Below are 12,500 nucleotides of genomic sequence, written 5' to 3' on the forward strand. Positions count from 1 at the left end.
ATGAATCATGCTTATAGATATGTCGCTGACATCTTTTTACCTGATTCTCAAGGTTTCCTAAAAATATTTAGACCAGAACTTAATCTGGAGAAAAGCTCTTTTCGATGACAAAACACAGTTCCTAACTTTACAAATCAATATTGTTACTAAATTTAAAGTTTTACTTTTGAAATTATGATGTTCCCATCACCTTAAAGCTAGATTACAATGTTTACTAATCATAGCGTATCAGATTCTTTAGAATTTTCTCAACATTACAGTATTTGTTGAACAGGGCTGATAAACTCGCTACAATTTTTCACAATCAAGGATTGTCTTCTTAAACTTTACAACACATTTTTGTTAGATATCGGAGAAATTTTAATAATATTCTTGCTGTTAATTATGGAATGCGTAGCTTTATTGAATATCACAGCCTCTTTAAAACTATTGTCTCTACCTAAATTTTCTAACGAATTATTTAAAGTGAAAATGAATTACTACAATATTGAAAACACCATTACTTTCACTTCCCGTTAGTTTGTAATATAACATTACAGTAGCTTGTTAGTAGTATCACTTTTTTGAGATAAATTGGGCCTTACTGCATACAGTATGTGAACAAGTACGTAATACTTATCAAATTTTATTTAGTGTAGTGAACTCTTATTAAAGTTCAATGAATTTTTTTCAAAACAAATTAACGTATGCATAATTCCAAACCTTTGTTTAGTTTTAACATTGATAGGTTGCTTAAAGAAGTTCCTTTATTATAAAACAGAATATGTAAAAATAGAAAGGTTAAATTATAATACTTATTGTGCAGAATGGGCAAGCCAAGTCAACAAAAATGAGAGTACTTCCATAAGGTAAAAGATGGCTTGAATCTTGAAATTGTATTTATTCTATTAGTGTGAGAATAGATAGGCTTATTTAGTTATAATTTATTAATTGTACATTTTCTAATACATCATATATTAAATCTCTCACACAAAATAAGTGTATACAAAATCATAATTTTGTGTGTGAAAAAGCAAACAGTAAGCCTAGCCTATAAAATATAATTATGATGCCTACCATGAAATAGACTGCGTGAAAGAGAGTATGGCTTACATTATGATGTTTATTGTGCAAAGTGAGATTGAAGTCAAGTCACTGAATGTATTTTGTTCTTTCACTTTTTTGTTCTCTAGGTGATTCGATACCTGTAAGTGGATTTGGATTTTTTTCCTTTGATAAATCAAGTATAATATTGCATTTTGTTTGTAGTATATTTCATACGTCATATTAAAATGTGAATTTGGTATCACATTCATAGAAATATATTAAATTTATAGTAAAGGAAGTGGAACATAATATTGCAAAAATAGTTACGTTTGAAATTTTAATATTTTGAGAAGAGGGAAATATAGTTAGGTTTATCCTATTCGCCAGTACGAATACTCATAAGTGTATAAGACAATCTAAACATACTCTATAAATGCTTATATACCATTCTCAGTGAAGTACAAAAAAAAAAGAAAAACATAATTTATAAGGAAGTCCTGATTTAAAAGAAGTTCATAGTTTATTTTCAAAAATCAAACCTCAAATTATTATTTTTATAATAAATATACAAAATATTTTTACCAATAGAAATATGGAATGGAAAAACTGAGATGATATATTTTTTTCGTAAACTCGGGCAGCAATGCTAATTATAAATAAAGAAGGTGTTAATCACAACATACTATTTGTAATTTTAGTTTTACATTACTACCGTCATGTCTTTTTATCTGTATTTGTGTCTTTTATATGTAAATGATACACAAATAAAAATTGAAAACACAATATGTACGCTTTATAAGGGATAAACAGAGGAGTAGCAAACCTCTGCTAAGTCTGCCAAGGTACATTACAAAGGAGGGATATTGGTTAGAAAATCTATGAAATAGAGAACTGGGAGACCAGCAGATACTAACACAAAACCATTTTAAATTACTTTAAAGTTAAGTCATTTGTTTATTCAGTAAGACAATAGGCACCGATTGGATCAAAAAGCCTATTCGTCCTAAAGGTGAAATACCTAATAACTTATACCAGCCGAAAAAATTCTCTTGTAGGGCTTGAAAAATTGCATGACAAATAGTCCATTAAATAATTTCATCACTCACTCGCTGATATCATTGGCTCAATAAGATCTCTGTGAATCCACACTATGTTGTAACAGTAAGTGCATAATGTTTTGACATTCTTATTCTTCTTTTGGGTATTGTGTTAGGTATCTCCTATTAATCTGACAAGTTGCCCAACAAATTTTGATCTGCCCGATGAAATTATCTTTGGTTATAGCACTTTGTGTGTGTATCATCAACCCCACTGCATCTCCCTGTAGCTAGGATCGTGTTATGGTAGCTCCAACAGATTCTAGATTTCGGACATTTTATGCATATTCCAAGTTTAATATAAATATACCTTTGAAAACGTGGAACAAAGTAGTGTTGAAAATGTTTTTCTTTCTTCTCTATCACGCATGACACACCCACTGAAGGCAAATAAACGTTACATTTGTCTTATTATCTGTATACAATAAATCACACTTATCTTACTGTGCTGGTGTATTTTTTAATCCAGAGGCTAAGAAGAATTGCATACCTAGGTGGTATAACTCTTATTGTGAATACGTTTTTGATATTTTAAATTTTTTAAATATTTTTGTTCATTATTTTATTTATTCCGACATGCCCTCCCATGGCATAGTGACATGTCTACAGACTTTCAACTCTAGAAACTGGGTTTTGATACCCGTGATGGCCAGAGTACAGCCAGCACATTGTGTAACTTTGTGTTTAATTCCAAACAAACAAAACAAATATCTCACGTCATTCAAACATTTCCTGGAAATAAAATCTACGGAATGGGTCTGATTTAATTTCCAGACAAATTACAAAGACTGATATCAGTAGAAATATGTCTAAATATATTGTTGTATCTGTTTTTTGGTAGGCCTAATTCTAATATGACTGTTTCTTGTCTATGATTGGAATTGGAATTGGAAAAGTCTAACAACGATTTTCATCCTTCAGTAAAACGTAAGTATAAATAATATACGACAGAAAAAAGATAAAACTAAATGCATTTGCATATAAATTATTTACGGATAGTTTCACAACTGTGTATCATATGTCTATTAAATTAATAGTTTATGCATCTTATTGTCTAAACGATTTTTATGATGTTAAAGTTCTTCAACGAAATGAAGATGTGTGTTAAATTATTTTATTCCATTCCAATAGTTAGCTCAAAAATATAAATTTAGTTTTTATCACAAACAATGTGAATTTAAAGCTGGCAAAATCGTCTCATACTAATTTCAATTCCACAATTATCATACTATAATGGAACTCTTGCTTTTATGATACTGGAAAAACGTTTTTATTACGCTAAATGCAACCTTCAATTTTACGAAATGTTTATTCTATGTACGTGTAAATTTGCAATAGGAGGCACGATTTTTTCGTTTGGCCTCCGTTTTCCGCTCCGGAGAACATTATTTTTATCCATTCTGAGAGTGCAAATATGACGTCATGAATACGTATATCACACTCGGATCTTATGCACTGGTGCGCGGGTAATCGGCTAGTCCATTTTAATTTTACTTTTTGAATTACATTAATTTCGCATGTGAAACGAATTTCTTATCTGATAAAGGGATTTCTTACTAGTATTCGAGCATTTTTTAAGATATTAAATATGTTTTAGGCGCTAAATTTAAGATTTTTGCTTGTGAAATTGGTCTTAGAAAGAAATATTACTTGCTACCTGCAATTTTATCATTATGTGTAAAGGTACCATTCAGTTTTCTAATTTAATTAGCTTTTAGATGAAATTTTCCCTCTAGTGGGACAGGAATAAATAATAAATCTAGAACTATCGCGGCAAAGAGATGCTGCCTCACGTTGATCTGCTGTCTCAGAGGAGGGGGAGAGGAGTAGTGTTATCAAAGATGATGATATCACAGTACCAAATTTTAAAGTTATGCACGCGTTGTTAGGACGCCATTACAGGCGACCATGACGTTATAGTTAAACGATGTATCATCATAGCTAACTTACTGAGGCTAAATTATAGTTTGCTACTGAACAGACAGACCCGATGGATTATTATGTCACAAAGTAGAGAACATATTTCTAGGCCGCCATATAACATACATGTTTCATCATGTCAATAATTCAGTGTTTTAAAAAGACACTTAACACAAATTAATAATATAATCCTAAAAAGAATGGTGAAAGCTAATTCATTAGTTAATTAACTTATAAGTAGAAAATATGTTTTAGACAGCAGTGACATATATAACATATGTTTTAACAAAAATATAATTAATGACCAATATGAAAGTTAATTAAATCATTTATAATTAATACGCAATGAAAATAATGTTAAGACTAATAAATTGTCCTAAAAGGATGCATAACAATATTCAATTGAAACATGTATTATGAAATCGTGATAAAAAGACGCTTAACACTAATTCTTAAATCAATTACACTTAATTCGATCTAAAAAGGACGATTAACAATAACTCATTACGTAATTAAATCATCATAAAAGGACGCATATTGCTAATTCAACACATAATTACTTTTCCTATCCTAGTAAAAGGACTATTTCTTACCCAATCTGACACATACAAAGATGAATCTATGTTTAAATCGCCTTAGAAAGGGTCATTTCATGCAATAATTGAACTTATACTTTATACAACAATTTACATTGTCAATAAAACATTTGTTATACAATAATACTTTTACTAATTTGTGACAAAATAATTTGCACATGTTACTTTATCTCATGTTTTACAAATGTATAGTCTTAAATTTCCTTACCATTTATAAGTCCTAAAAGGATAATACCTCACTTAAAACTTAATGTTACGTATATAATTTTATTTCGGACGAATCACCGATTTATTGCGTTATGTACGTTACATATTACTATTACAAATAATCGTAAATTTGAAGTTGAGCTCAGTAGTTAATTAAATGTTAATATTATTGAATTTATATTATTTGTTAACAAGATTGGTACATATATTTCTCTTTTTGAACACAAATATATTTTAATATACAAATATGCAAACAATACAACTGATTGTAGCTGTCTAAAAATATTCTTTGTTCAGTCGGTTACCCGCCTTTTCATAGGAATCACGCGAGTTTGTATAACTTTCGACAATATTCTCACGCGCTTTTGTCAAACAAATGGCCCGGCATGGCCTGGTAGGTTAAGGCGTTTTATTCGTAATCTGAGGGTCGCAGCTTCATATCCCCGTCACAGTAAACATGCTCGCTTTTTCAGCCGTGTGGGCGTTATTTGTTATGGTCAATCCCACTATTCGTTGTTAAAAGAGTAACCCAAAAGTTAGCGGTGGGTAGTAATGACTAGCTGCCTTCCCTCTAGTCTTACACTACTAATTTATGGACGGCTAGTGCAGATAGCCCTCGTGTATCTTTGCGCGAAATTTCAAAAAACAAAGTGCTGTTGATTTTCACTTTCAAGAATTCTTTAGAAGTTTCGAGAACAGGCTTGACTTGTGCAATATACAGTCAAGAATATACGTCACATGCAAAAGAAAACTATACAAAAACAAACATAGGCACTAAAATAAATGTGTTTGTTTGTTTGTTGTTGGTCTATGTGTGCGTATAATATTTTCCACGGTTTTTTGAGGAAATTTGTTGATGTTGATGAAGTGTATTTTTATTTTGTTGATTTCATCGTTAAATTTATCAGGTGAACATAGTTTTGTGGCTATGTTTATTTAGTTTCTTAATATTTTGAGCTGTAGTTTTGTTTCATGTGCTGAGTCCCAGGGAGTGTGTAATCCAGTATGGATGATTTTTTTGTGGATTTCTGTTTTAAATTGTGTATCAGTTCCAGTGATAGTTTCAACATTTAAAAAAAAACTTATAACAAAACACAACATTCCAATAAAAGTGTTAATACCCATACCAGCCGTTCTGGGATACAATCTGAATTAAAACTTAAAGAAACCTTAGAGCATGTGTGCTTGCTCATGATGACTTATTACTTTTTCATAATAACAAAATTAGGTCAAGCTTAGATGAGGCCAGGATTAAGAACAACTTTTCAAGATGTTCCTGCTTAAGATTTCGCGTTTAACACGTGTCAGTGAGCTTCTATGTTGATCAGTCATTCTCATTCTACGTTAATGAAGCAGCCCTCTTCGCGAGCAGGACACATCCAACTTTAAGAATGACAAAGACCCTAAAGTTACTCAAAACAAGATAAACTTAATAACAAGATCTAATGTTTAGAGAGAACAAGGGACCTATAACTTAAAACTCTCAAAACGTGTCCTTTTAATTCATATAATTATCAAGATTTCACTTAAATGTACTGCCTCCACAGCAACCCCTTCTAGAGGCCAACCACTCTGACAGAAAAATTGTCTTAGCTGAAGATAACTTCTTGCAAGTCAGAGTTTATATTTGTGTTCTCTAGTTCTACGACTGTCGCCGTTAACTATGTAGTATTTGAAACCAGCACATGTTCAGGAGAAAGAATAATTTATAAATAAATATTAACACTACAGAAACGAGAAACTTATATTCATATATATATATATTTACCTCAAACTACAGATTTAATTTCAGGATGTACTTCTTACTGTAGATTTCTGGGATGCAGTCACAAGTATTTTTATTGTATACGTTGCATCTGATATTGTGTATGTTTCTATATCGACCTTTTATAAAAAGTATTTAGTGAATGTTACTTAATCCCAATAAAATATTTTTTGCACTTTTTAGTTGTTTTGGATGTATTTTGACATACTGTTGTAGTTATGATTATTTATTATTGAACATTGGGGTTTTCTAATTTTACAGTACTCAAAGTTTTTGTATACTTATAATTATGCGATACCTGTAAATTACTTTCACCAGTATTTAAGGTTACACTGCATTTCGCTGTATTGTTGTGTTTACAATTCATTGTTGAAAAAGGCTTTATTTTTGTTGTGCATTACTCTGTTAAAGTGTACTTTTGGAAGATTTTATTACTTAACCAAAAAGATATATTATTTATCTGGATATTTCTTGTTTGTCTTAAAGTGCTTTTATAACATTATGATATCACAAGTTAATATTGTATTGTAGCTTTGATTTTACTGAGAATTGCGCTGTTTGACTTATGTACCTGTCATCTGGTTAAGTGTTTCTGCAGGTATAATAACTGGAGCACTACAAGAACCAACTTTTATATTTGATTAGTTTTAAACTTTACATAATGTCAATACTGGCCATATTTCGTATGTTAGTTATATAAATCTAGGTGTGTGCCCCACATAACTATTTTTAGACCTTCTCACAGGACAGACCTAGATCACATCTTCTGGTTATCTCTTGTGACATCACATTAAAGCAAGAAATGCCTAAAAACTATGCACCTAAGAGTGTCCATTAATGTAGGTGATGCAAGAACGTTTGGAGGGACAATCCTGCTTGTCAAAGTATACGTCAGGTAGCTCTCTCGCTCCAAAACAGTATTTATGAAGTTAATTCAGAATACGAACATTCATTCTGCCATCTAGTAGCATTATCTTACGTTTTGTGCATTCAATTTGATAAATAATGATTGATTTTACTTTTCTCAACACTGTATTCTGTTCCTTTTTTCCATTTCGTCAATTCAGAATTTATTTAGTCCCGCATAACGTTTTTTACATTTCTATAGCTACTAGAATTACAGTTCGTACCTCTTTGTAATTATTGTACATAAGAATACTACGGTATTAAATGACGTTCATGAACATCGACTATTGTTTCTTCTTTATTTCAATAAATTTAGTATGTGTAGAACAGGTGTATAGAATTCAGAATTTTGAAATAAAATCGCGATTTCTTTGGAATTTGGCATTTTAATTATTCTACTTCAATTGTGTAGTAATAGTCTCCATTATATACAGGAGGTCCAGTGTATATCAGTTTTCTTCGCTCGACTGGTTCTGTAGCTGGTCGTTGGTCATAAACCTATAATATTGAAAGCAAAATGTACTTTACAGATACCCTTACAAACTATTGAATATGATGTTATGGATATCAAAGAAAAGTTAACAGCGATAAACGTGTCACAACGCAATAAATGGCACAAACGTGAAAAAGATTAATCTTTTTCTTCATTTTTATAAGGTTTGTTTTTTCTAAGTACCTTGTACATGTTTATCTGCCCAGCAAAGGTTTTCTTTGTCAGAAGAGTCCGTGCATTTTCAGATATTAAACTTGCGACTTATTCATAATAAAATGAAAGTGAATCAAATATGCTTATTGCCAGAATATATATATATATATATAGTTTCATCAATAAAAGGTAAATGGTTAATTTTCGATATTAAACGATTTTCGATCATTTTTATTCCAGACTTTCATATACGAAACAAAGACGTTATTATTCTCATGAGTATTATGTTCTACAAATTGAATGTACGTTTTAACTGTAATGATATCAAATAATTATACAAGTGTGAGTTAATTTCTATGTTATCATTATTTACTTACCCAAATTCCAGTGTTGTCACAAGATTCAAATATAGCCGAATGACCACCGTACTTATTGCCAAAGGAAAGAAATGTAGCTATCGCTGTCCATTTTGGAATTTCTCTACAATTCTCTTTTACCTGAAGTGTATGAACAACATAAATTCAAACCTTTCGTCCAATTTTTCAATAAAATAACGATTAATATGGTGAAATACTTTAATTATAAACTTAACCTAGGCAAAGATTTATATTATTTTGAAATAAAAGAGGCCAAAAACAATCAAATATTCAATTAAAATAAGCATTTGTTTTCATCTCCTCCTCTTCTGAAACATCTAAATTTTTACCTGATATAATAAGACACTAATGACATGTGGTTATTTATTTCATTATTCCTAGTTTGATTTGTATATTAATTGCTTTTGTAACTGAACATACTAATCAATAAAACGAAAATATTACCATTGATATACTCGTAATTAAATTTTATTAAAGTGACACACGATTTTATGAACAAGCAGAGCACATTTTGTATTGTAACACAAATAATATACAAAGCTAACTGGGTTAAAGGTCATACATATACATACACTACAATACCGAAAATCATTTAATTTTAGTATAAATTGAACATGAGAAGTTGAAAAGAGAATAGTACTGTATTTTTCACATACTGTAGCAGCAAACCTTACATCATGTGCAATTCTATCTAAAATCTATAGTCAGCAAAATAATTTAAATATTTTAAACAAATAATAATGCAATGGTGAGAAAGTATTTTTATTCACTTACAACTCTGACACCAAAAATGATTAGAACTTAATTATTTTTGCTTGTGAAATGTTTTATAACAAACCATAATCCTGATTTTGAATTTTACCCGTTCAACAAATTCACCAGTTCTAGTCTAGTCTATTCCAAACTTAAAACTTAATTTTTGTTCTAACCATTAAGTACATAATTTTAAAGGATTAGAACTTTCATGTAGATATACACAAAGGCTATTAATGCATACTTATTCTTAAATAATAAATAATAGAGATAATAGGTAGCAAACAGCAATTACTGCTAACTCTTTAGCTACTTTTATCTCTGATCATTCTTGTGTGCACAGAGCATTTCTGTAACAACTGAATGCAGACCATGAGCCCATGAATTCATCAACTCAACACCCTAACCACGAGGCCATTGTGGCCAAAATTCAAAAGCATTATATAAAATTCCTTAGTCTATGTAGATAGTGCAGTTTCATTTGTCACAATTTGTAATAATACATTATATGCTCGATCTTTCAGCCGTAAAAGCGGTATTATGCAATATCCAATCCCACTATTCATTAGTGTAGTCGATAGTGTTAACAAGCTGCCTTTCCTTAACACTATCACTTTAAAATTTGGAATAGTTAGCACAGATATCTCAGGAATAGGTTTGCACAAAATTCAAGTAACAAACAAAAGCTTATTATGTAGCCCCCTAAGATATTAAGATGTTCTCATCAAGTTAAGCTCTTCCTCGCTCTCTCTCTAAGTATACACATATAAAGATACATAGATTACATAGATTTTTAACACTTTTATTTCCGTATGTTTTATCTTTACCAACATTAGAATTATACAATGGGCTATCTGTGTTTTTAGCATTGCAAGTCCACAGACATATCACTGTACCACTGGGGGCCTCCAATAGTCATACTTGGGTTATGGGAGACATTATAGTTATCTAAATAGTAAGAGATGGTCCAACAGAATAGTCTCATAACTACTTATCTTCGAAATTCTTAAATTTATTGACTACTTATAAAAGATTAGCTGCTGAGAAAAACTGAATTCAAGTCCATAATGGAATCAAAGTTAACAGTAAAACATAGCATAAGAATGAGTAGAATGATGGTCACACACACTTTGAGGTTGCACATGTCAAAAAATACCAAGCTCTATAATATTACCTTATCCATTCCTACCTTGTTTCCCTACTTTATGGGGCTCCCATATTTACTCCCTAATTTTTTATTTAACTTCTTTTACATTTATCTCAGTTTATTTTGGTACTAAGTCTCGAGAGGGACTAGAGTCTAAGCCTATCCTTATAGTCACACTTAGTTTGAAAACAATACAAATGTACACTTCTGTACAAAATGTTAGAACAAATAATATTTTGTCATTGTTTTCACTTTATGGGGCTGATTCTTTTATGCTATTGCAAAATGTAAATTTCAAAACTACAGAAATGTTTTACTGATTCTTGTTGACAACTGAATGAGTCATAGTGAAAATATTATTATTATTATTTAGAATTCTCATATATTCGTACCAATAGCATGTCATAACGGTTCTGATTGAATGAAAATACTGATACAATTTAGGGTCTTAAGTAGCTGTCATGGTACCCAATGCAGTGCTTTGGCTATATAGAAAGAAGCTAATAAGGAACTAGTATATGGTATCAATATATGCTAAAAGAAATTTATGTAATATCTTCACAAATAAACCTTGGTAAAAACAATGTTTAACACTATATATTAAGTTTTCTGTTATCATGTTACTGCCCCTAAAGCACATATAATTGTCAGTACAGCAAAGAGTTCACATGGAAGATTTACATGACGTTGGTTGGACTCTCCAACAGATTGCTGCAGACTTGCTAGAATGGTGGTTTCCGTACTTACGATCTGTTTAATACCAAATAAACAATACAGTTTATGAAAAGAATCATAAAATTTAAAACAAAAATAAGTCTTAAAATGAAAAATCTGTGCAGTTGTAGATATTTATTTTAAGTGTGATTCCTTGTTTTACTCACTCTTAAAATACGAAAAGTTATTTGAATATTTTTGAAGTATCAAGTGTACCTTTGTTCCAATTTTCCACACGAAATATGGACTAGTATCAGTAAGCTTTGGACATTTCTCAATCAGAAGCAATGAACTGTCTTTCCCCCCAATCCATTCTCCAACGAATTGTTTTGGGTCCTCACATTCGGCGAAAGCATTACAAGTTTTTAGAACTAGAAAGAATAAGGTTTGTGAATTTAATATCTAAACATTAATGACTTAAATTGCTCGAATTATATTACATATAGATTATTTAGGCCTTTATTTCCTTTACCATTTTTCAATATATATATATATATATATCTTTTGGCTAAATCTATTCAACACAATTCACTTTAATGAAGACATTTGATTGTCATATCATCCTATCCTCTAAAATTACAATTCTGTAAACTTCAAAAAATGTCATCATCTAATGGATTTCTCGAATCCATTTATAATATTTTATAGTTCATATATTCTGATTAACTCTATTATTACATTTTGTTTCTTGAATAAAATTAATATTTTATTTGTGTGCATTTTTGCATGAAAAGAAATACTAAAGCAGCTATCTACAAATTAAATGGTATTGTAAATGAAATAGCCCTGTAGCATAGTTTCCATTACAAAAGGCTGCAGCGTAAGGTTGCCATATTTTGCCTATTTTCAAAAATTCATCTAGTATACAAGAATGGTAGTTATCCAAAACCTGCTTCAACAGTTTGATCGCACATTAATCCGTAATCCGAAGTTGATACATATTCCTTTGTTTTCCAATGCCCTCAAATTAAAAGAACATTCCCCTTTGGAGATTTTAAATCCCCGGCCTGAACACATCTTTATGATCTGAATGTGTGAAAACTTTGCGTCGGTAAGGACTATTACATACCTTTCCCAAAGGCGGTCAGTTTTCAGTGTCATCACTCTACCTACGTAACGCTAAATGTACTTCTGATACATGCCCTTTTGCCGCGAATGTATGCAGATTGTGGTTATCGTAGAATTTGCTGAGTTACATATTCAAAATCATGTTAATATAATGTACTTAATCCTTACAACAGCAAATATGACTGTTTGTTGTTGTTGTTGTTTTGTATTAATCTGCTATTTACTCCTAACCGTTATTAGTATAAAGTAGTACGGTTTAACTTGCAAAAAATATAAAA

At 30.6% G+C, this 12,500-nt stretch overlaps 1 protein-coding gene across 1 annotated transcript in view; it reads right to left on the reverse strand.

Annotated features, from left to right (window-relative positions):
• Nucleotides 1–7,802: 7,802 nt before the first annotated feature.
• The window catches only part of LOC143224745 (domesticated amidase effector 2-like), a 32,425-nt gene continuing 27,727 nt past the window's right edge, over nucleotides 7,803–12,500 (reverse strand). The window contains exons 2-4 of the mRNA XM_076453013.1: nucleotides 11,371–11,525; nucleotides 8,541–8,660; nucleotides 7,803–8,015 (exon numbers count right to left, since the gene is read on the reverse strand). Coding sequence (XP_076309128.1) covers nucleotides 7,908–8,015; nucleotides 8,541–8,660; nucleotides 11,371–11,525 — 383 coding nt within the window. The 3' untranslated portion in view covers nucleotides 7,803–7,907. The remainder of the gene's footprint in view (nucleotides 8,016–8,540; nucleotides 8,661–11,370; nucleotides 11,526–12,500) is intronic.

The sequence above is a fragment of the Tachypleus tridentatus genome, chromosome 1 (assembly GCF_004210375.1).
Source record: "Tachypleus tridentatus isolate NWPU-2018 chromosome 1, ASM421037v1, whole genome shotgun sequence".
Lineage (NCBI taxonomy): Eukaryota > Metazoa > Arthropoda > Merostomata > Xiphosura > Limulidae > Tachypleus > Tachypleus tridentatus.